We start from the raw sequence: 22,359 nt of genomic DNA on the forward strand, positions 1-22,359 counted from the left end.
CCCCCTTCTTCTCTGAAGCAGTGAGAAGTAGGACAAAAAAGTAAAGTGAATGGGAGGTAAAGATTACCTTTATCTTTGACAGAGATCATATCGGAGAATGTGACTCACATCTTTAGGCAGATGGGCTTCCTGTTACAGAACCTCAGATTTAGATTGACCCCCTACAGGGTTAGGGGAGTAAGACCTCCCCACTGCAAAATAGCGTGCCCCTAGAGATGCGGAGCAGACTATCTATATACATACAGGCTGGCGAAAAAGAGGCATTGATTCCCAGTAATCTAGGGAATGCAGAACAGCATCGGTGAAAAGCAGCATTTGAGCTGAATCTCTGTGGGCGAAAAGAGTTTTGACAGGTGTAGACAGATTGCATATGAGATAGTGCTGTGCAAGTGATTAAATGCTAAACCAAATTCATTACCATGGTTTAGGAAATAGTTATAGGAGATAGATGATCTAACGGAGGATGCAGGTAGGATTTTGAGTATTTATTCATTTCTTCTTAGAAAGTTAAGTAGAATTCAATCTTAGATTGAATGGTGGGTGAAATTCTGAGCTAAGATGCCAATATGGAATAACTATAGTCCTCCACATTCCTTCCCCACAGCCAAATTCATATTCATTAAACCCTTTTCCCTTGTTGCTAAGCAGAGGATGCAAGAATACATTACAAATCATAAATATTAGCACAGTAGGATTTGCAAGTCAACCTGTCCTATTATGAATGCAGCTGCAAAGTTCTAACCTTCTGTGTTCTTGTCCACATTTTGTACAGGCTGGGAATACTTCCCCCAGGATAGATAATCAGCCCCAGGAAAGGCAGTAAATGCTTGTAAAGCAATGTCATGTTTTTTTCTATAATAAACACCCTCGTTTAGGGCCCTCACATTTACTGTTGCCTACGCATAAATGCAGGTACATGCATGAGTGAAGGTATATGTTCACCACCACCCCACACACAAGCATGCATAATCCACTTGGAAATATGCAAAACATAGATAATATGTCAAAGTGAGGCTACAGTATAGTTTCCCAACATAGAAAATATAAATTCTTGCCATTTTCATTTTAAAGGTAAGTTGCAGGCTTAAAAGCCTTTTGTTTTGTTTTGGCTTATTTAGCATGCCTGGTCAGAGCAGAAATTATATAGGATCTGGCATTTTATGAATACTTTCTCCCCAGACTATCCAGAGTCAGGACCTGTGGCTATCAGATTGTGTCAAAGCTTCATTTATCTCTTCCCTCCTGCTGCCTGCCTGCCTTTTGACCATTTCCCTGCTAATTAAGCCTGAGAGCAGGTGGAGAGAGGGAAGCTGTTAATCTCTATTTATTCCCTTTCACAGTTCAGATTTAGAGGAAAGGATAAATAAATGTGGGAAAAGTGAGGTTGGATGCTGTTTTAAGATTTTTGTTGATTTCTCTCTGTCTGGATATTCTGTGATTCAGTTTTATCTTAAAACACCAAGTTACTAATGTAACATTATTAGCGATCATTCATTTGACTGAACTCCCTTCACTAATTCAATTGATGTCCTACTAAGAGTTAGGCCCTGTGTTATGTGTGAGAGAGGAGTGAACAAGACTGCCCTGCTTTCTGCTATCATGGAGCTCATAGACAAACCTGAAATACAAACAAGTAATTGAAAATGTGATCAATGACAGGAGGGTGAAAGCAGGGACACAGGCATGAGGGCACATGCACATAAGATGAAAGGCATTGACAGAGCAAGGGGACTTGGGCTTTTTCTCTCATCTTTCCTATATACTCCAGATTCTCAGACAAAGGGAATGGTGAAAATAAGACTGACTTAGATTAATAGCTAAGCTAATAACCTGCCACTTTAAATAGGAAGCTGAGCTTTCTTTCTTTCTGGTCAATCTCTCAGAAGGTCCCTTGGTAGCTTATTATATATCAGGTTCATTCAATAAAATCCTCCCATCAGGTTCTTAAAGGGTCAAGTTTCAGAGTGTGCTCCAATTGAAATCATTTCTGTCATTGATGGAACCACAGGATAGTGCTTTACGGACCCTTGCAAATAGCACCCCATTATATTAACGATAAAAATTAAAATTGGATATTTAAGTGATATTTTTTAAAAATCAAATAGCTGAGATAAACTCAGATCTTTGGCTCTAATATATGGTGTCATAATGAGTTATACTCTTTCTGGTGAAGCTTCTAGTAATTTTATAACAAGCCTATAGAGGAGGCCAAGCACATATATAATTTTTTTGGATTTAGATTTCAAATCATGGATTTAAAACTACCATGCATCCTCAGAAAATAAATGAAAAATTAAAACTACCTTCTTAGACTGCCATCTGATGACCTAATTTGAAAAAAGTATTATAGATTTCTGTTGTTGTTGTTAGGTCCATATAATTTTAGGGACTTAAAAGTTTGTTCTTGATGAACCCAAAGGGGTTTCTAGTAATTGCTACTTGATTTCTCAGGGTTCCTGCATTTTCTTTTAAGTCTTATGATGCAGAATTAGTGCATTGCAAATTGCCCATCTCTTAATTATAGGATATCCCTTTTGTTATTTTTTGAAAGTGAAACAGTAAAATTTTGTTATTTTTAGGTAGATTCAGATTTAAATATATTTCTCAAAGATTTGATCCATGCCTTATTTAGTGTTTCTTGTCAGAATTATCTTGTGGATATTGTAGGAGTTATCAAACTGGTTGTTCACTGTCAAAATTACTAAGCCAGTTTTTTTTAAAAAAAATTTCTATTAACTTCTTTTGTAAGGTGAGGACGATCTCTGAAAGAGGAGCTTTTTTTTAAAAAAAAATTTACTTGTTTATTCATGGGAGACAGAAGAGAGAGAGGTAGAGACATAAGGAGAGGGAGAAACAGGCTCCCTCTAGGGACCCCGATGTAGGACTCAATCCCAGGACCCTGGGATCATAACCTGAGCCAAAGGCAGACACTCAACCACTGAGCTACCCAGGTGCCCCTGAGGAGCTATTTTTAAGCAGGCCCTGAGCATATTCCTTCCTTCATCCTTCCTCCTAATTTGTAAGGTCAATGATATCCACCTCTTTGACTAATAGGAAAGCCTATCTGTATGAAATCAGCTTATCTAAATATATTAGGAATGTCCAGCAGTCCTGTTTCATGGAAATTAAATGAATGAATAACTTTATGATGAGAAAATCTCAAGGTCATGGCCATTGCTGCTTTAAAACTAAAGGAGCAAATCTTGAGAACAGTTTGCTTTTGCTCTTTCCATGGTAAGAGCTCAGTGGTCATCTTTCTCTTAGATGCACCTTAAGAGCATCTCCAAGGTCCAGGCAGTAAGAACAACGGGAGATGATGGGGCCAGGGGTGGTTTGTTGAAATATTAAATAAGCAACAACTCTGCCTTATGAGGTTTAAAGATGGTTCCTCTAAAACTGTTCAGAAGTCTGTTAGGAATCAGAACTAGTCTGCCATCAAGGAATAATCTTAGTACAATCACTATGTTTGGAGACATCTGTGTCTCCAATTGTTAGTATATTGTGTTTATTACAAGTAAAATTTCCATACAGTTAAAATAGTGGTTGGGGTCACATTAACTTTAAAAAAATGATTTTATTATGGGGCATTTATCTGTTGGGCAAATATTTCTATTTGGTGGCTTCTTACTCTGGTCGTGAAGCTTGAAATCTGAGCTGTGAATGCTGCAAACATAATCATTGGTGTGAAGGAGTGATAAACATAGCTTAGGCTTGTGTTTGTGGGTTCTCTCGTTTCCCCTTTCACATCTTCAAGGAAACCCTTTCAGCAATTGTATGCTCATGATATACAAAAGCGTCCTTCATCAAAATCATGTGGAATCTGATGAAGGCTTCAGAAAACAAATCATGGTGCACTTATGTCAGTACATTTATAAAATGCATTTATTAATTCTCAAAACCTCCTTGTCTTTCTTCTCAGTACCTTCCTATATTTGGGGGAATAAAAGGCTTTCCTAGTGTTCAATAACTTTCAGGGATCATCAGAGCAAACAGAAGAATATTTGGTGGGAAGTTGGGGTGAGGAACACAGCAATGGTGAGGAGAGGGGGAGCATCTAGAATTGTTTATTCTAAGAGAAAAAAACAAGTGTTGAATTCCTTTGATTTTATTATGCTTTGAAGCCTTTTGAGTCCTATAGTAATACATAGATTAAGGAACCCACTCTTTCTGGGTGTAGTGGAATGTTTATGAACAAGATGATTGACAATGCAAGAAAGGTTTCTCAGAAATTCAGTAATTCAATGTAAAACGAGGTACATGATTAATGTAAACTTGAGATTCTCATAAGGGTACTCATAACTTATTTGAGAAATAATCTCTATAAGGCAGAGCATTTCTGTCAAGATACACATATATTTTTTAACAAAAAAAAGTATTTGTAAGATATCCTGAGGTTAGCCAATAAGGATGCTGGAGCCTGAGAGTCCCAATTATACCAAGCTGTATACCCCACAGCTCATCAGCAAGGTATACACCTGTAGCCCATCTGCATGGCATATACCTGAAAGCTATTTGTGACTCACTGATAGGAAAGCTCTGCACAGTATTAGCTTTTTACAAGTAGATTTCCATCCTTTTGATCTTTATTAAATGATACCACATGCACTCAAAGGAAATCAATTTGATCCTCAGCTCTGTTTCATTATTGGGAAGTGTATCTGATTTGTGCTAATGATAGAAATTAGTCTTCAAGTGAGTTTTTATTGAGTATCTCGCCATTTTGTGTCAATTACAGATCTGAGTAACACAAAGATATAAAATAGTTGAAGTAAACACAAGTTGAAAGGAAAAAGCATGCTCTTCAGTAAGATCTTTGGCAGTGGCTGGTCCTCTAAGAAACAACCACATCAATCTCATCTTGTGAGAGAAATGTCTTTATATCCTTAGCAGGTGATAAACTACCATAATAACAATAAAAGGTACATCGGCCTACTTAATTATCTTCACTACATCTGAACAACAGAACAGCCTGTCTTCCAACCCTTTTCCACTGCCACTCTCTCCCCCACACATACCACCATTCAAAGTCATACCCACCTCTTCTTTTAGCCCCATATTACATGCTGGAGGAGAGGATTTTAAAAGTAGTGATTGAGCCATCTGATATCCTCTAATTGCAACAGTTTCACAACCTTGTTACTCAATACAGTAAACTGGGAAGCTTTTAGAATTTACCTTTATCCAGGTACCATTAAATCATATTCTCTGGTGCTGGGGAGATATCAAGATGCCCCAAAGTAAAATAGCTTATAAATAATGAGGCTATGGATATGCTAACATGCAGTGCATGTTTGAGATCACAGAAGTTACTGATCACTATTAGCTGAAGTTTTTAAGAAAAAAAAAAAACATGATTAAGAAGATTAGGGCTTGGAAAAAAAAAAAAGATCGGGGCTTGGGCTAGAAGATGCAAAGGGTATTTTAGGTGGAGGCCTACGGAGAGAGCCTGATGGAAGGAAAAAGTAGGAACTATGCCTGAGACCTCAGAAGAACTCAGATTGTTTGGGAAAAGTGATGAGACAAGCCTGGATGATTTTAATATTTATTTGGGAAGCAATGGGAATATATAACTGGGTGAGACCAGTGACAGAGATGCTTGAGTAGACATCCAATGGCTCATCCTGGAATTAAAATGATTCTCATCAGAGAGGAAAGGAACAGGATTAGAGAGGATAACATCCATGATTATCCAGAGATAAACATCTGAGCCAACATCCTTTGGTCACAGTCTGCTTTCTGCAGTGAGGTTAATGACTTAGAGCTATCACTCTTTTCCCAACACATCCTTTCTTGTCTATTACCTAAAGTTCACATATCCCGCACACCTAGTTTGTATGTGTAACCACTGATGTGCATTTGCATTTATGGATCTCATTCCTGGGATTTCTCATTACAAAGCCCCTAATGGGGGATCCCTGGGTGGCGCAGCGGTTTAGCGCCTGCCTTTGGCCCAGGGTGCGATCCTGGAGACCCGGGATCAAATCCCACGTCGGGCTCCCAGTGCATGGAGCCTGCTTCTCCCTCTGCCTATGTCTCTGCCTCTCTCTCTCTCTCTGTGTGCGACTATCATAAATAAAAAAAACAAAAACAAAAAAAAAAAACCAAAAAACAAAGCCCCTAATGGCAGTTCAGGAAATTTTTTTTAAAAGATTTTTATTTATTTATTCATGAGAGACACAGAGAAAGAGGCAGAGACATAGGCAGAGGCAGGCTCCTTGCAGGGAACCCGACGAGGGACTCGATCCCGGGACTCAGGGTCACGCCTTGAGCCAAAGGCAGACGCTAAACCACTGAGCTGCCCAGGGATCCCTCAGAAGATTTAAGTAGTTATTTTTGCAGTAGTAACCAGCTCTGCTTTGGTTACATGGACTTGGATAAATCACTCAAACCCTTCAGATTTGGTTTCTTTACACAGAGATGAGGTAAGACTGGGTATTTTAAAACATAAAATATAGAACTAACATCAGGGCACCTATATGGATCAGTCGGTTAAGTGTCCGACTATTTTTTTTTTAAGATTTTATTCATTTATTCATGAGACATGCACACAGAGAGGCAGAGACAAAGGCAGAGGGAGAAGCAGACTCCATGCAGGGAGCCCGATGTGGGACTTGATCTCAGGACCCTGGGATCATGACCTGAGCCAAAGGCAGAGGCTTAACCACTGAGCCACCCAGGCGTCCCCCTTCCCTTTTTAAAAAAGATTTTATTTATAAGTGTCTGGCTCTTGATTTGGGCTCAGGTCATGATCTCAGGGTTGTGAGATCGAGCCCCATGTTGTGGTACATGCTCAGCAGTCAGCTTGAGATTCTTTCCCTCTTCCTCTGCTTCCTCCTGCTCACACACTCTTAGATAGATAGATAGATAGATGATAGATAGATAGATAGATGATAGATAGATAGATAGATAGATAGATAGATAGATGATAGATTGATCAATCTCCCATCACAAGCATTTTGGTGACCACTCTCTGCCATACAAAGGGCAAGGCTTGTAACTAAAGATTGTTTCTTAGCCATCTGCCCCCACTAGGATTGAGCACACTATTACTTAGATAAGAAAGCATCCTTCACTTTCTCTGATTAGTTCAAAGTAAAATAACTGTTTGCCAAGAAAGAAAGAATACTAACCTTATTCATCTTTGTTTCTTTGGAACAAACAATGAAGGCAAATTAAAAAAAATTGGTAGGTTAATAAACGATACCAGTAAAAATATTTATGAGCATTAAGGGAAATCATCACATTCCATATCACTCACACATAAAATTTCCAGAACAAATAGTTATCCCTTTAAAGATTTTAATACATACTTAAAAATGGACAATTTATTATTACATAGTTATATAATTGATAATGTTAGATATGTGGGTGTATATAGTTTTCTTTTCAATAAAATAGTTTCATGCTTATAAAAGTCACCCTAAGTCAACTTGGGACAGAGAGAACAACATACAGTAGAAATAAACCAAGTAATAAATAGGGTATAAGTAAGGAAAAATATTATAAAGCAGTTACATTGTTGACACAAAAGAAAAAAATACACTTTTCGATTATTTGAAGGCAATTCACAATCATTTCCAGGAATTTTGTGAGAATTTAAGGCCATTTGTTCTAAAGAAATGCTTTAATTTAGACACAACATCACAAAACTGTTATTCCTGTAAAAACTGTACATGCAAAAACTCTTTACAATTAATTGTGGACAGGCAGTTCAGTATGTAGGAGTAGGTTATTTCACAAATGTGTTGTGCACTAAGTCACATGGTTGTGTATATTTAACTGGGAATTTCACAAAAAAACTTCCAGCCTGTGCACCCTGCAGGGCAACATGAAAAGGTGATAACAAGGAATCCAAATCAGGAGAGCCAGTATCCCTTTGAATTAAAATATCTAGACAAGGTATAATGGAATAAAAAGTTTAAAACTGCTGCTACATGGTTCACAGTTAAATATTCTGGGTTTTAGTCTTTCTAAATAGCATTATAATATAAAGATGCTACTTTGTACACAAAGTATTTTCTGTGCATTTTACAGTTCACGATGTTTGACTTTTTATTATTTCTACTGAGAATTGCAGAACATAAACTGACTGCAGTCTAAATTTAGAACCCAAACTCCATGAAAAATGCATGTTCTTACAGGATACACATCTGCTAAGCTTAAACTCCCAAACTTGGCAAACAACGCAGAGGAACTCATTACTCAGCAGATGCGGCTTCATAAGACAATTCACTTACTGAGAAATATGAAAGCATCTCTTCCTTCCCTTATTTGCAATTGCATTTGTCCAGACGGTCATTCAAAGAGATATTGCTCTTGTGATTATAGCTATTGCAATTTAGAAGACAAAGGATTCAATTTTCAAAACTCTTATTCTTAAGAACAGTTATAAAAGTATTGAAATTTAAAAAGTTGTAACATGTAAACATTGATACAGAGAGACTGCTTTCCTATACACACAGCAGTCGAGGACAATATTTGAGTTAAAAACATATTGTGCTTTTTCCCAACAATACATTGGAAATTAGCTGTTTCTGTCCAAAAAAAAAAGAGAGAGAGAGAGAGAGAAAGATTCAGAGAAGACATCCATATTTTGCTTCAAGCATTTAAACAATTTTTCTGTTGCTCATGCAACAACTATATTTACAGTTTTGGTTTAGAAAGAGAATTAATTTTGGATCCGAGAAAGCATATTAACCAGTACTGCTGAAACCAAACTGAGAAAAGGATCTCATTCCCTGGTTCCTTACAGAGCACCAGGAGCAAAGCGTTGACTCAGCAGTTCTAAATGACGTGTAGTTAACTGAGCAATTCAGAGCACAGTCATATCTGAGTCTGTAACACATGTGTAGGTGGGGTGTATGGTGGGGGCGCAGGTGATGGCTTGATCCCACGGGCCCTCATGTAGGAGAGAAACTGCTCAGGGATCTCAGCGAGGACATCTTTAGCCAATCTAGCCATGCTCAGGATGTGGTTTCCGCTTCTGTCAATATAATCTCTGAATGGCACAAACTAAAATAGAGGTGAAAGAAAAGTGATTTCAGAGACTTTAGCATGCTATTTAATAGACACAAAAATCGAAACATGTACACATTTAACTGTGGAGGAATGGTTAGATGGATAGTAATTACTATGCATTTTCAAGAGATTTTAAAAAAAAATATTTTATTTATTTATTCAAGCGAGAAACACAGAGATAGGCAGAGAGAGGCAGAGGGAGAAGCAGGCGCCTCAAGGGGACCCTGATGGAGGACTCGATTTCAAGACCCTGGGATCAAGCGCTGAGCTGAAGGCAGATGCTCAACTATTGAGCCACCCAGGTGTCACAAAGAGATTTGATTCTTTGCCAACAGCTAGCTACTATAATGACCAAACGTTTCTAATATATATCCTTTATCTAAAAAGAGATGTTATTGGGGATGCCTGGGTGGCTCAGCGGTTGAACAATCTGTCTTTGGCTCAGGGTATGATCCCGGGGTTCCAGGATTGCGTCCCGCATCGGGCTCCCTATGAGGAGCCTGCTTCTCCCCCTGCCTGTGTCTCTGCCTCTCTCTCTCTCTCTCTGTCTCTCGTGAACAAATAAAATCTTTTAAAAAAAGAAGAGATGTAATTGTTTTCTCTGTTTTTTCCTACCAATAACTCATGTCTCCTGGTTCCGACAGGGCCATCATGCTGCTACATGTGTTCTGCAGTTCTGAGTTCTATACCTCACCTGACAGCCAGTGGGATAGAGTATTTACCTCTTCAGGGCTCAGTTTCCTGCAAATGGAGTTAGTACATGCCTAATTCAACTTTCAATGTAGAAACAGTATCCAGGGGAGGGTAAAAAAAGAAAGTGTATATTGTTAAAGAATCCTAAAACACATGTGCAGTATTTTTAATTATTATTAAAACGTAAAAAAAAAAAAAGTCAAAAAGTCAAGTCACATGTCCCAGATGTTGCTTTTGAAAAATCTATTATTTGGAACGGAAAATAAAAAGAATTCAGCATGAGAGTTGGTATACTTGTTATTGAAATATCATCATTCTTGTTTTTATATCATATAAAAATAACTGCCCTATCTTTACTTAAGCAATTATGTGAGGGCCACTATCAGCTCAACATTAAATACCCTGGCAATAAATTGCTTGATTCTATCTTCATTTACAATGGTTACTTAAGTTAATAAATATGTGCTGCTTGAGGGCATTAGTTCAACTTCCCTTCAGAGACATGATGATTCTTGAAGCAACTTGGAAATGTTTGGAACCATTAATGTTGTGAAACCAGTAATTTTAGGTCTTAGAGAAAAAGGCACAGTGAACACATTTGAGAATGTTGAATAATATCTGAGTGTAATATTTAACAGTTGAATTAAATCGTTTTTTTTCTCCTCTAGACAAAGCACGCTCCCATCTCGTACTATACCATAGCTATGTTTAATTTATTTTGAAAAAATTGCATTTGATTTAAGTAGCTACTCAAGATGTGCTTTCAGAAAAAAAAAACTATTATGGGTAAGCAGGCTTTAAAATGGTCAGGTTGTTACAGATAAACCAAATTAAAATTTTGAGAAATATAAATAATAGCAAGTATAATACCTTTTATGCAGTGAACACAATCTCTTTTAAGGAAGAGTACAAAATTACTCTTTTCTTTTTAAATAAGACATACCCTAGGCAGAAGCAACCTATGTGACTATAATTTTACCTTGTCTTGCTAAACCAGGAGGAAAACTCAACCCAGCTTTTAGAAAAGTGTAGTAGAAAGGTGACAAAGCTTTCTCTTACACCTGAAGATAGCTAAGTGAGGGTAAGAGAAACTAACAGAGCGAATATAATCTTCAACTGAGAAGAGAACTGAAGGGGATGTGAGCTTGTGTGAAGTCAAATTATCTAACTTTGGACAAGACTTGACATTTTTAACAAAAAATCAAAGAGGTGCAAAAAAAGGTTAGAGTTTTTTTTTTTCTCTGAAACTATAATTAGAAAAGTGAGAAAATAGGAATCAACAAGATTGAGGATTAATGAGAAAAAGATATCTAATTGCTATAGCTTACTTCATTCTTCTTGTAAAAGGCATCGATTTAAAAAATAAGCATTTAGTAGGCTTAGTATATAGTAATTATTCCTTAAACTTTCTTTTTAAGAGTTCAGTTTTTCAGAAATCAGTAGCTATTACATACATTGGAGGGAAAGGATGGTACCTCCAGCAAACAGTTGATCTCACCGGTTTATAGGTTTACTCTGACTTTGCTCTTTTATTTTTTAAAAGATTTTATTTATTTGACAGAGTGCAAGTGAGCACAAGCAGGTGGGGAGCAGAGGAATAAGGAGAAACAGACTCCCTGCTAAGCAGGAAGCCTGACCTGGGGCTTGATCCCAGGACCCTGAATCACAACCCTAGCCAAAGGCAGACGCTTAACCAACTGAGCCACCGATGCACCCCTCAATTTTGCTCTTATATTTTTCTTTGACTCTTTACCTTTACTTACACACTATGGACATTAAACTCATTTATCTTTTGACCCTCTATTCTCCCAAGCCCTGGAATTAGACTGCCCAGGTTCAGGGCCTGGTTCTCCGACTTATTAGCTGTGTGATCTTAGACAGATGGTTTTCCACTTTTTGCCTCCATTTCCTCTTCTAAAAATGAGGATAATAAGAATAATACTTCATCAGGTTGCTACATTAAATAAATTAACATGTAAAGTGCTCAAAACAGTGTTCAACTCATAATATATACTATATGTGATAGTTGTAATCATCACTATTACTATTCATCAACCTATACATGTATATATTCAATATAAATATGAAACTATATTCTTAATAGTTTTCTATTTACATTCACATCAAACATTAAATACAAGGACTATCCTTCTCCATTTAGCCCTATCAAATTTAAGTACAATATCAGTTGTCTTCTAAGTAATTCCTGGCCTTTTTGTTATTTTAAAACACCCAATGCTTCAACTCCCCAGCAAATGCTATGAGATGTGCTAATTTTTTTTTTTATTGAAGTAAATTAAAATTCACATTTAAGAATGTGATGCTCTGGGATGTGAAAACTCAGATTCACAACCACCCTTCTCATAATACATGCAGTTCTGCTCATATTTAAAACATGTTTATAAATAATGAGCAAGAAAGAAATCTTAGTTTTCAGCTGAAGAGGAAAGTATACACCACAATTAACTTAGATTTGTTCAGTGGGGCCACAAAATCTGCCTTCCTCTTGAATACTGGGGGACCTTGCCTCCATGGTGAGAATCACTGCCATAGCGAGTTCCTGTTATTAACAGGCGTATACCTCATCCGACCTGTGTGCTGGGAGTGGACAAAAAGTGTTAAGAACTTTCTACTCAGTAACCTAAATTATCTAAACCTTTCCCACGGGACATTCAGCTCTTCAATCATTTCACAAGGAACTTTTCCTAAGTGAGAGATGAAAATGACAAGTGACTTCATTTCCTTTACCTCTCTTTAATGTCAAATCTTAAAGCTGTCAGGACAAAATGTGCCCTCTATAACATTATCGCTCATATCCTTCCACGATCATTTTCCATTCAACTTCTCAGACCACTCTGATTATTGTCTTTTTTTTTTATCATTCATTTCTGATCACTGTACTGGGGTTCAAAATAATGCTCACATATTTGTAGGTAAGTGTTGTTCATTGACTGTCCCCACAAATTAACTTGGACCCTTAAAATGTTCAATCTAAAGGGATAAATCAGTTTTTACTTTGCACTGATTTAATACATTCATCTGAAGAATGCCAATAAATGCATTCTGTTCTGTAGAAATACACTATATCTTTGATACTCTACATTTTTATTATCATCATTATTATTATTATTTTAGCATCCATCTAATACAAGGAAAATGTTCTACATGGCTGCTCTAATGGCTAGCTTTGCCTATTTGTGAAAACAAGTTTTGAGTCAGTTTGGGCAAATGGACTTTTAGTTGCTGTTCTGCTCAATTTTACTTGATTGTTCCTACTGTGCAGAACTCCATTAGTGATTTTCAAGTCTCAGCCTTCAAGGTTATTATTCTCCTTTTAATGGAAAATATGATTTAAATATAATTTTTAAGAAAATGATAGGCTAGCCAACAGCTGCATGTAGCCAGAAGAAATGACACTGCATTATACACAATGGCCAATTCATAGCACAAACAAATAGAAAGTCTTTACATATATTGATCTATGAAAATAACTCATTTAAGTTTTAGAATAACAACCATAGGATCTCATCTTGCTTACTGTTTATACTATAGTCATGAGATTCAATCTTGAGGCAATGAATATAATCACACATAAGGCTGACTACAGTGTCCCATGTCAAGGTACAGCTACTATGAAATATTGACATAAAAATGCCTTTACACTGGACTATGCCAACATACTATCTAATAATAATGACTAATATTGGCATTATGCATTTATCGAGCAACTGGTACGTAACAGGCCTTCTGCTAAAAGATTTATACAATATCTCATTAAATTTTTATAGGCATGTTACCCATATTTTCAATTTATAGAAGAGGAAACTGAAACTTAAGAGAGTTTAGTTAATTTAGATCAGATACTTACCAGTATCATTCACTATTTGAACCTAAATTGACCTAACCCTGATACATGAACCATTATAGTAATATGAAAAGGGAAATAGATTTTAACAATCTGCATTAGAATATTGGCTTTTATGAGAGGAGATGTGTTATAACAGAAAGATTGCTGCTTTTGGAATTGGAACTGTTAGAAATTTGGATCTACCAATTTATGACTTAAATAATTTTGCACAAGTTGTTATAAGTTTCCTTATTCATTAATTATTACAAGACAAAAAGTGACCAGTATTTTGAAGAAGATATAAAGTGGTTTGTGAATAAACTGACAAAGAAGGGAAATTAGTTCAGGGGTGCGGAGAGTACTTTGTGCAAGGCTATATAGTGGGAACTTTCAAAATGTAGGATTTCAATCAGCATGGATAAGGAAGAAGCATATTCCAGGTGAAATAATAAGAAAAAATAAAAATAAGAACAATGGAAATGTGTGATGCAAAGACAGTTGGTAGTCCTGATTATCTAGACAAGTGTGTGTGTGTGTGTGTGTGTGTGTGTGTGTGTGTGTGATATTAGGTAAAGAGGAAGATTAGGGTCTGGTCATGGAAAATCTTATGTGTTTAGGTTTTAGAATAAAATTATACATAATTTTTGTCAAGAATTTTATAATCAGACATTTTAAAGTTAAATCTTGACTCTATTTCTTATTAGCTACATGACAACGGACAAGAAAAACTGAACCTCCTTTCTTTCTTTCTTTCTTTCTTTCTTTCTTTCTTTCTTTCTTTCTTTCTTTCTTTCTTTTTTGTAAAATGTAGTAGTCAAAGTACATGCATAAGGTCAAGTAAGGATTGAATGAAGTGATACTATAGCTCTTAGCCTGCCAAGCATAAAAAGAACTAATAAACGACTCAATATTATTATTATATGAGGAAGTTGGAAGCCACTTAAGGTTTGACATAATAATGAGAACTCCAGGGATCCCTGGGTGGCGCAGCGGTTTGGCGCCTGCCTTTGGCCCAGGGCGCGATCCTGGAGACCCGGGATCGAATCCCACGTCGGGCTCCCGGTGCATGGAGCCTGCTTCTCCCTCTGCCTGTGTCTCTGCCTCTCTCTCTCTCTCTGTGTGTGACTATCATAAATAAATAAAAATTTAAAAAAAAAAAATAATGAGAACTCCATCCAATACCCTCAACTTTCTGCAGAATCTCAGCTACCTTTGGCCTTTGTTATTATTTGCACCCTTAGGCTTTTGTTTGCCTACTTTAAAAAACTGGGTTCATTTCCAGTGCATTAACTTGATTTGCTTCAACATATAAGAAATTGGAAGTAATGAAAAGTTTAAAAGAGCTTAAACAGACCCTATTTTCTGGTGATATTTTAACCAACAGTATTGTCCTTGGTGTGCCCTTATAAATCACCATTCTAAATATTCTAGAGTATTTCTATTCTTGAAAATAAGTCATTTAAAGAACATTTTAGTGGATGGTGGAACTTGGAAAACTGTGATGGTGGAATGTTTTTTATTTCTTTTAGATGGGGGGAGGGGCAGAGAGAAAGGGAATCCTAAGCAGGTTCCATACCCAGTGCTGAGCCCAATGTGGGGCTCAGTCTCACAACCCTGAGATCATGACCTGAGCCAAAATCGAGAGTCAGATGTTTAACCTGCTTAACAGACTGAAGCCAACCACATACCCTTGGGATGCAGGAATGCTTTTAAAACCTTACTTCAGGTGAGAGAGAATGCTAATTCTTCAACACAATATAATATGTAAATGATTACCCTGCTTACTATTGTTAAAAGACCAATCCCCATTTAGGAACATCTCCGTGAAATTAGAGCAGGGTCTATCAAATTCCCTTAACTAAATGTAGGCATGTAAGTCAAGATGTCACAGTCATTCAGGAGGCTACTAATTCTCTGGGGACACTTTAATTTCCTATTCAGTATATATAAGATCTAATGACTCTCTCAGTTCAACTTTATGTAGTAAAATCCCTTGAGTATTTAGTTATATCCCCAGGAGTCTTCAGGATATTTGGGGATCTCAGTGTTACTGTAAGGTGGAACACTGGTCTCAAGAGACACTCGTCTCTTCTTTCAAGAAGAAACATGATTATATGAATATATACCTTATACTGATAGGTAATTAAGCATTTTCATGTGCTACTTCCTCTGAGACTCACAACATCATGAAAAGAGCAGAGATGAAAGAATTTAAAGTCTAGAGATAATGAAATGAAGTCTCAAAGAGATTTACAGATTTGTTCAAGATCAGTGTAACAATATTGTAATTTCAGAGATCTGGGTCCAATCTCAATATTCTGCCCAATGTAGTGTATCTGTTGAGAGACTAAATACTTTCATGATCAAGGATGTTTTTATTTTATAAATGCTAATAGGCATGACTGTTGCTTGTCACTAGCAAAACAGATCATCCCTCTCAAAGGAAATCTTAACAATGCAGGCAATTGTAATTACCTCTTCCAGAAAAAAATAGTAATAAGTTTCCCTTTAGAATCATGGTGATGCTATGAGACATACGGCTGCTTCTACCAATTTTGTAAAAATGCATTACAGTAGCAACATAACACATTCCAAAGAACTTCAAATTCATACTTCCCTTCAGTAATTTGATTTTTTGGAAACTATGAGTCAGACATTATGAAGAGCTTTTAGATAAAGTGTAATTACTTAGACCTATAATTATGCTAATAAGGTTAAGGTGAACAATCATGTGTCTAATTATGAAAACAAAACACCATGGGATACTTAAATAAATGGCCACATCATCATGTTCCTTTTCTCAGCTGCTTTTAACCTAATCATTCATGTGTGTGTGTTTTTTACTCTACCAAGAACATTAAGTTAAAAAGTTTAAATCATATTTATTTTCTTTTAAAAAACTGTTACACAGATGTTTCTATTATAAAATTTAATTTTGCTGCCCAATAAAGTACAATGCTTTTTAAAATCTTTATCAACATTAATCTTTATATTAACATATTTATAGATTATTTTATATTTCTTCCTCAAATTATTTTAACCAGTTTTGGTGGTCTTTTACTGAGTTCTATTTCAGAAATGGTTTTATATACATGATCTTCCTTAATCTTTACAACAATGCCAGAACACTGAAATTTAGAAAACTCATCACGGTTCGGGATTTGAGCCAAATTCTGCAATGTTCCAAATTCCATGGGATTCTCTTAATGACTGTTTTTTGGGTGAATATATAGGTGTTTATTAAGAGGATAATATTAAAGTCCATTATTTGCTCCTTCAAAATTTTTATAGCATGTGTTGAGACCTTTGCTTTCCTACTTTAAAAAGTGCACTCCACAGCTTTTTTTCTCATGTAGAAACCTAAAGGATATGGAAACCTAATATGTAGCCATTTAGTTGAATTAACGGCTTGCTTTCAATAATAAATTTGAACTATATTGATTGGTTGCTGATTTTTTCCTTCTATTCACTCCCTGAATAGTAGGCTTTAGTTATGTAATTTTTCTTGATTTTAACAACTGTAAGTTATATATGCTATATCAATTATTATGTTATATTATCATATATGATTATATATCATATATCATCTACATATTACATTCAAAATTATATATAATTTATATTTTAATATAAATTTCTATATTTACATATAATTATAAGATCTATTTCTCCACTTTTCTAACTGTAATCTAGGGAGGAATATAACAATATCTAAAGTTTTAGTTTGTTACCACTAAATTTATTTACACTGAAATATAATCAGCTGTCCTAAAATATATTTAATCTTTTTTGAGGACTGAACAATGAATAGATAAGCAGTATTAAAAAGTCTGTTATGTTTCTAGCCTCTAATTTTACCAAAGATCTCAATGATATTTTCTGGTAATATGAAAGTAGGAAAAGACATATACTATTTTATAAATGGTGAACCTGAAATACAAGAGAGTCACTGGGCACTTTATTTCAGGCCCTACTTGCCATGCATTTCATAGAGAATCAACCAACTAAAATAAATAAAACCTAAGAGTCCTGCTTTCAATGTAATTTGTTTATTTACAAATCAGAGCTGACATGTCCTCACAATGAGCAAAATAATTTCCATTAAGTTTCTTACCTGTACAATATCCCTTTCAGCGTATTTTCCCCTGGAAGAAACTCTTACATCATCTCCATCCAATTCAACCATTGCTTGAAAATAAAATAAGACCATTTATTCAGTGCATTTCATCCATATACTCTAACAATGTAGGTGATAGGAAATCAAGATGCATGAAGTAGCAATGCGTCCCATGTCAAGGCAGAAAGCTTGTTGATCCCTTCACCTCCTCAGTCATTCTGCCACAAAACTTGACTGAGTGAAAATTTTACAAATGAAGAAAGCTAGCCCAGACCTCATGTGACCCTTTGAAAGATGGAAGAGCCACTGTAGTATAGATGTATCTCCCCATCTCAGAGCTTCTCAATTCTGGATTGTATACTTACGTGACTGGGCAAGTGATGCTAATCCATTCCACAACTTTTGTTGTCTTTCCAATTTAAGAAAGGTGGCACTAACCTCAGAATTCCCAATAACAATTTGAACTTTATTCTCATTGAAACTACAACAAAGCTGTCTATCCATATTGCCCAACTTTGTATTTAATGGATTTTAAAACAAAGAGGTATTTGCTCTGCCCTACATGTTTAGATTAAGTATGATTTTCTGAAGTGTGATTTTTTTTTCTTAGTTAAATAATCTCAACATCACACAGATCAGCTGGTATTTGTGAATATTGTGATATAAATGGACAGCTGGTAATAAAGTAATGTTATGCTGCAATTAAGAGCATTTTCCAGGGTTTATTAAGTTTTCAGTGAGAATTCTCCAAATAATTAATTACACGAAGAATGCTAATTTGTGTTTAAAGTATAATTCTATTACTGATAATTCATTTTGTATACACATGACATTCACCAGAGTCCAGAGGGGCCACTGGTCAGAATATAATCCTCAAATTTTCGTTACTGTCTTTAGTGTTTGGATAATGCATCTGGGTTAAAAACATTGTTTTAAATTTTACTTTTCTACACATATTCATGAGTCAATTTCTGAGCTGAAACATTGCTAGTGCACATAATTGATAGAGCCACTACTCAGTAATTTGCTTAGATATGCAATATATGTCATAATTTAATAAATATATATTATCAATAGTAAAGAAATTAACTTATTGAAAATACAAAAGATCTACAAAACAAATAAGCAAAGAGAAAAAATAAGAGAGAGACAAGGCAAGAAACAGACTCTTAATTAAAGAGAATAATCTAAAAAAAAATACAGAGAATAATCTGATAGTTAAAAAGGGGAGGTAGGTGGAGGGATGGGTAAAACAAGTCATGTGGATTAAGGAGTGCACCTATCATGCTGAGGACCAGGTTGTAATACGGAAGTGTTGAATCACTACACTGTATGCCTGAAACTAATATTACACTGTATGTTAACTAACTGGAATTAAAAAGAAAAAAAAAGAAGAAGATGAAGTAGAGGAAAAAGAAGAAGAACAAGAAGGAGAAAGAGAAGGGAAGAAGAAGGAGAAAAAGAAGAAAAATTTTTTTTAAAGAAGATCTATTTTTTTCCATACTTATTAGAAATGTGAATAGGAGAAATCATGCTCAAATACTTCCAATAGTTAATTCCTTTCTTTGGTTTTGTTTTGCTTTCAAATTTTTCATATGACTGAGATATAAATGCACAGGGATCATGAAAATCCAGCAATTGCAGGAAGTTCTCCTTCACTCAAATAGAAAACAAGAATTTGATGATCATCTGTGTCTCACCTTCCACAATCCCCTACAATTTCCATCAGCCTTTGTGAACGTTTCATTCCAAAGAAGGCAGATTACAGTTATTCAGGAAACCATGTATTAGAATGGGAACCTCTAAACTATCTCCTACTTTTCAGCATGTCCTTTAAGTTAAAATGCTGCAGGAAGCAAGAACTGGAGGCTATGCTTTGAGAACAAGGAGAAAAGATACAGGATAGAAGCAGTGGATGGGTCCTATTGACCCTTCAGGTTTTCACCTGCTCCACAGGGAGCCTGAGACTGTGAGCCCCAGCTCCCCACAAGTACTTGTCTTTGGAAAAAAAAAAAGTTTATGAGAGAGAATTATACCTCTTTCTGTGGGTGGGAGACATAATGAAATCTGAACCCCTTCTACTTCTTTTTTTTGTATATTTTTTATTGGGGTTCAATTTGCCAACATACAGTATAACACTCAGTGCTCATCCTTTCAAGTGCCCCCCTCAGTGCCTGTCACTCAGTCACCCCATCCCCCACCCACCTCCCTTCCACTACCCCTTGTTCATTTCCCAGAGTTAGGAGTCTCTCATGTTCTGTCTCCCTCTCTGATATTTCCCACTCATTTTCTCTTCTTTCCCCTTTAATCCCTTTCACTATTCTTTATATTCCCCGAATGAATGAGACCATATAATGTTTGCCCTTCTCCAACTGACTTGCTTCACTCAGCATAATACCCTCCAGTTCCATCCATGTTGAAGCAAATGGTGGGTATTTGTCGTTTCTAATGGGTAATATTCCATTGTGTGTGTGTGTGTGTGTGTGTGTGTGTGTGATAGATATATACACACACACACACACACCACAGCTTCTTTATCCATTCATCTTTCGATGGACACCGAGGCTCCTTCCACAGTTTGGCTATTGTGGACATTGCTGCTATAAACATCGGGGTGCAGGTGTCCCGGTGTTTCACTGCATCAGTATCTTTGGGGTAAATCCCCAGCAGTGCAATTGCTGGGTCGTAGGGCAGGTCTATTTTTGGCTCTTTGAGGAACCTCCACACAGTTCTCCAGAATGGCTTTACCAGTTCACATTCCCACCTGAACTCCTTCTATTTCTACTTTTCCCCTTCTACTAACTCAGATCAAAGCTGGTAGCCCAACGCTGCTCTAATTTGACTTTTTTGCCTTTTAAGGATAAAGAAATCTGCCTTGAGAAACCCTTCTTTTCAATAAAAGTGCTTAATGGAGGAGTGAAAAATCACAGAAAGTTTGAAATTGTTCTTATTAAAATACAGAAGTGAGACCTTTGAATACTCACTAATCTAATAGTTTATTCTGAATTCCTCTACCTCAAAGAACAGATGACAAGATATTGCCTTTCTTGCCCAGGCAAATAATGTCTTTCTTGTTAAACATGTATAGATGTTGATTTAGGTGGTTAACTGGTAACTTGTTCAAGTTTTATCTGTCTTGTCCTATGTCAGTTTGTGTTTGTGATATGATATATAAACGTACTCTACGGTAGATTTGGAAGTGCAGAGAGAAGGGCTCTTCTTAACAGGACAACACAATCTGAATGCAAGTCAAAGATTTTCTATATGACACATGAGTATCAGCCCTTTTCTTACTAGCCACAGAGAGAAGAGAGGTACTTTGAGAGGAGAGAAAAAAAATAGAGAAGCATCTATGTTTCCTAGTGGAATAGTCCACTTTCCTAGTACTGGCCTGGAAGAGTTTCTTTCCTATTAAAAACTTGTTGTCATGGTGAAAGCTACAGTCATGTGTCCCAGGACCCAGACTCCTCATCCCCATGTTTGCCAGAGGAAAGTGTCACTCTAATTCCCAGGAAGGAATTCTACTGGGAAGGCAACTTTCCTCTTTGCCTATAATCCTCACTCCCTTTTTCCAAATGGAAAGAGGACTGACTGATTTGTGGGATTACTAAAATGAAGAGAAGGGATGGATTTTGAAATCCTTATCATTAGGAGCAGCCTATCCTCAGTTTGAATGTAATTTCTCGGGATCCCTGGGTGGCGCAGCGGTTTGGCGCCTGCCTTTGGCCCAGGGTGCAATCTTGGAGACCCGGGATCGAATCCCACGTCAGGCTCCTGGTGCATGGAGCCTGCTTCTCCCTCTGCCTGTGTCTCTGCCTCTCTCTCTCTCTCTCTGTGTGACTATCATAAATAAATTAAAAAAATTAAAAAAAAATTTTGAATGTAATTTCTCCCTGTGCTGTGATTAATAGGCCAGGCTCTGCCGTTGTAGAGAGGAGGCCAGGAGATAAGGCGGAGGTCATTTAACCTTGGCAGAAAAATAGTGACAAGTCTTATTCTGTGCAGAGGTTAACCCAAATCCTCCAAATCTGCCTTGTTAGTAATAAAAACCTTATATTGTGGTCTCTGAATGATTCCTACACATTTTTTTTTTTCAGTTTGGGAAGTCAGAGAAGGAAATGATAAATGATCATACCTCAGAACCCTCATAAATAATTCATTGAGAACAAAACAAATGAAGAAAATAAATAGCTATGGCAGCTAGATGAGGGTAGTACCCAAAGAGCTGTGCCTGCTGCTCTGAAGAGAAATATATGACCAGAAATATACACCAGGAAGGGTCAGTGGTTCTGTAGTCACACATGATGTGCGCAGCTCTTGAGGAACAAGTGAACTAAGGTTAGGTCATACACCTAACCACAGACTTCCACAGGAGCCAGAAAGACCTGGGATCTACCCAATGAGAGGTGCATCCTTGAGGCAAAAGCAAGTCAGTAATGAAAGAAGGCAGGAGTGATTTTACCCTAGCCATCAGTGAAGTTCTTGAGTCGCAGTCTATCACTGATTAATGCAGATGATCAAGTACATGAAGCATTAACAAGAAAGATCTTAGTTTTCTTGACTCCAGAGAGGTTGTCGCAAATTCATGCCTGAAGCACAGTGCACACAGATGTGAATATTCAGAGACCGAGAAGATATTAGCAGAAGCAGCAGCAGTCAGAGCTAAATGACTTTTGCTTTAGAC

At 36.6% G+C, this 22,359-nt stretch overlaps 1 protein-coding gene across 1 annotated transcript in view; it reads right to left on the minus strand.

Annotated features, from left to right (window-relative positions):
- Window positions 1-6,907: 6,907 nt before the first annotated feature.
- The window catches only part of CPNE8 (copine 8), a 212,518-nt gene continuing 197,066 nt past the window's right edge, over window positions 6,908-22,359 (minus strand). The window contains exons 19-20 of the mRNA XM_041736348.1: window positions 17,673-17,746; window positions 6,908-9,012 (exon numbers count right to left, since the gene is read on the minus strand). Of these exons, the coding sequence (XP_041592282.1) occupies window positions 8,824-9,012; window positions 17,673-17,746 (263 nt within the window). The 3' untranslated portion in view covers window positions 6,908-8,823. The remainder of the gene's footprint in view (window positions 9,013-17,672; window positions 17,747-22,359) is intronic.

Source organism: Vulpes lagopus, chromosome 21, assembly GCF_018345385.1.
Source record: "Vulpes lagopus strain Blue_001 chromosome 21, ASM1834538v1, whole genome shotgun sequence".
NCBI lineage: Eukaryota > Metazoa > Chordata > Mammalia > Carnivora > Canidae > Vulpes > Vulpes lagopus.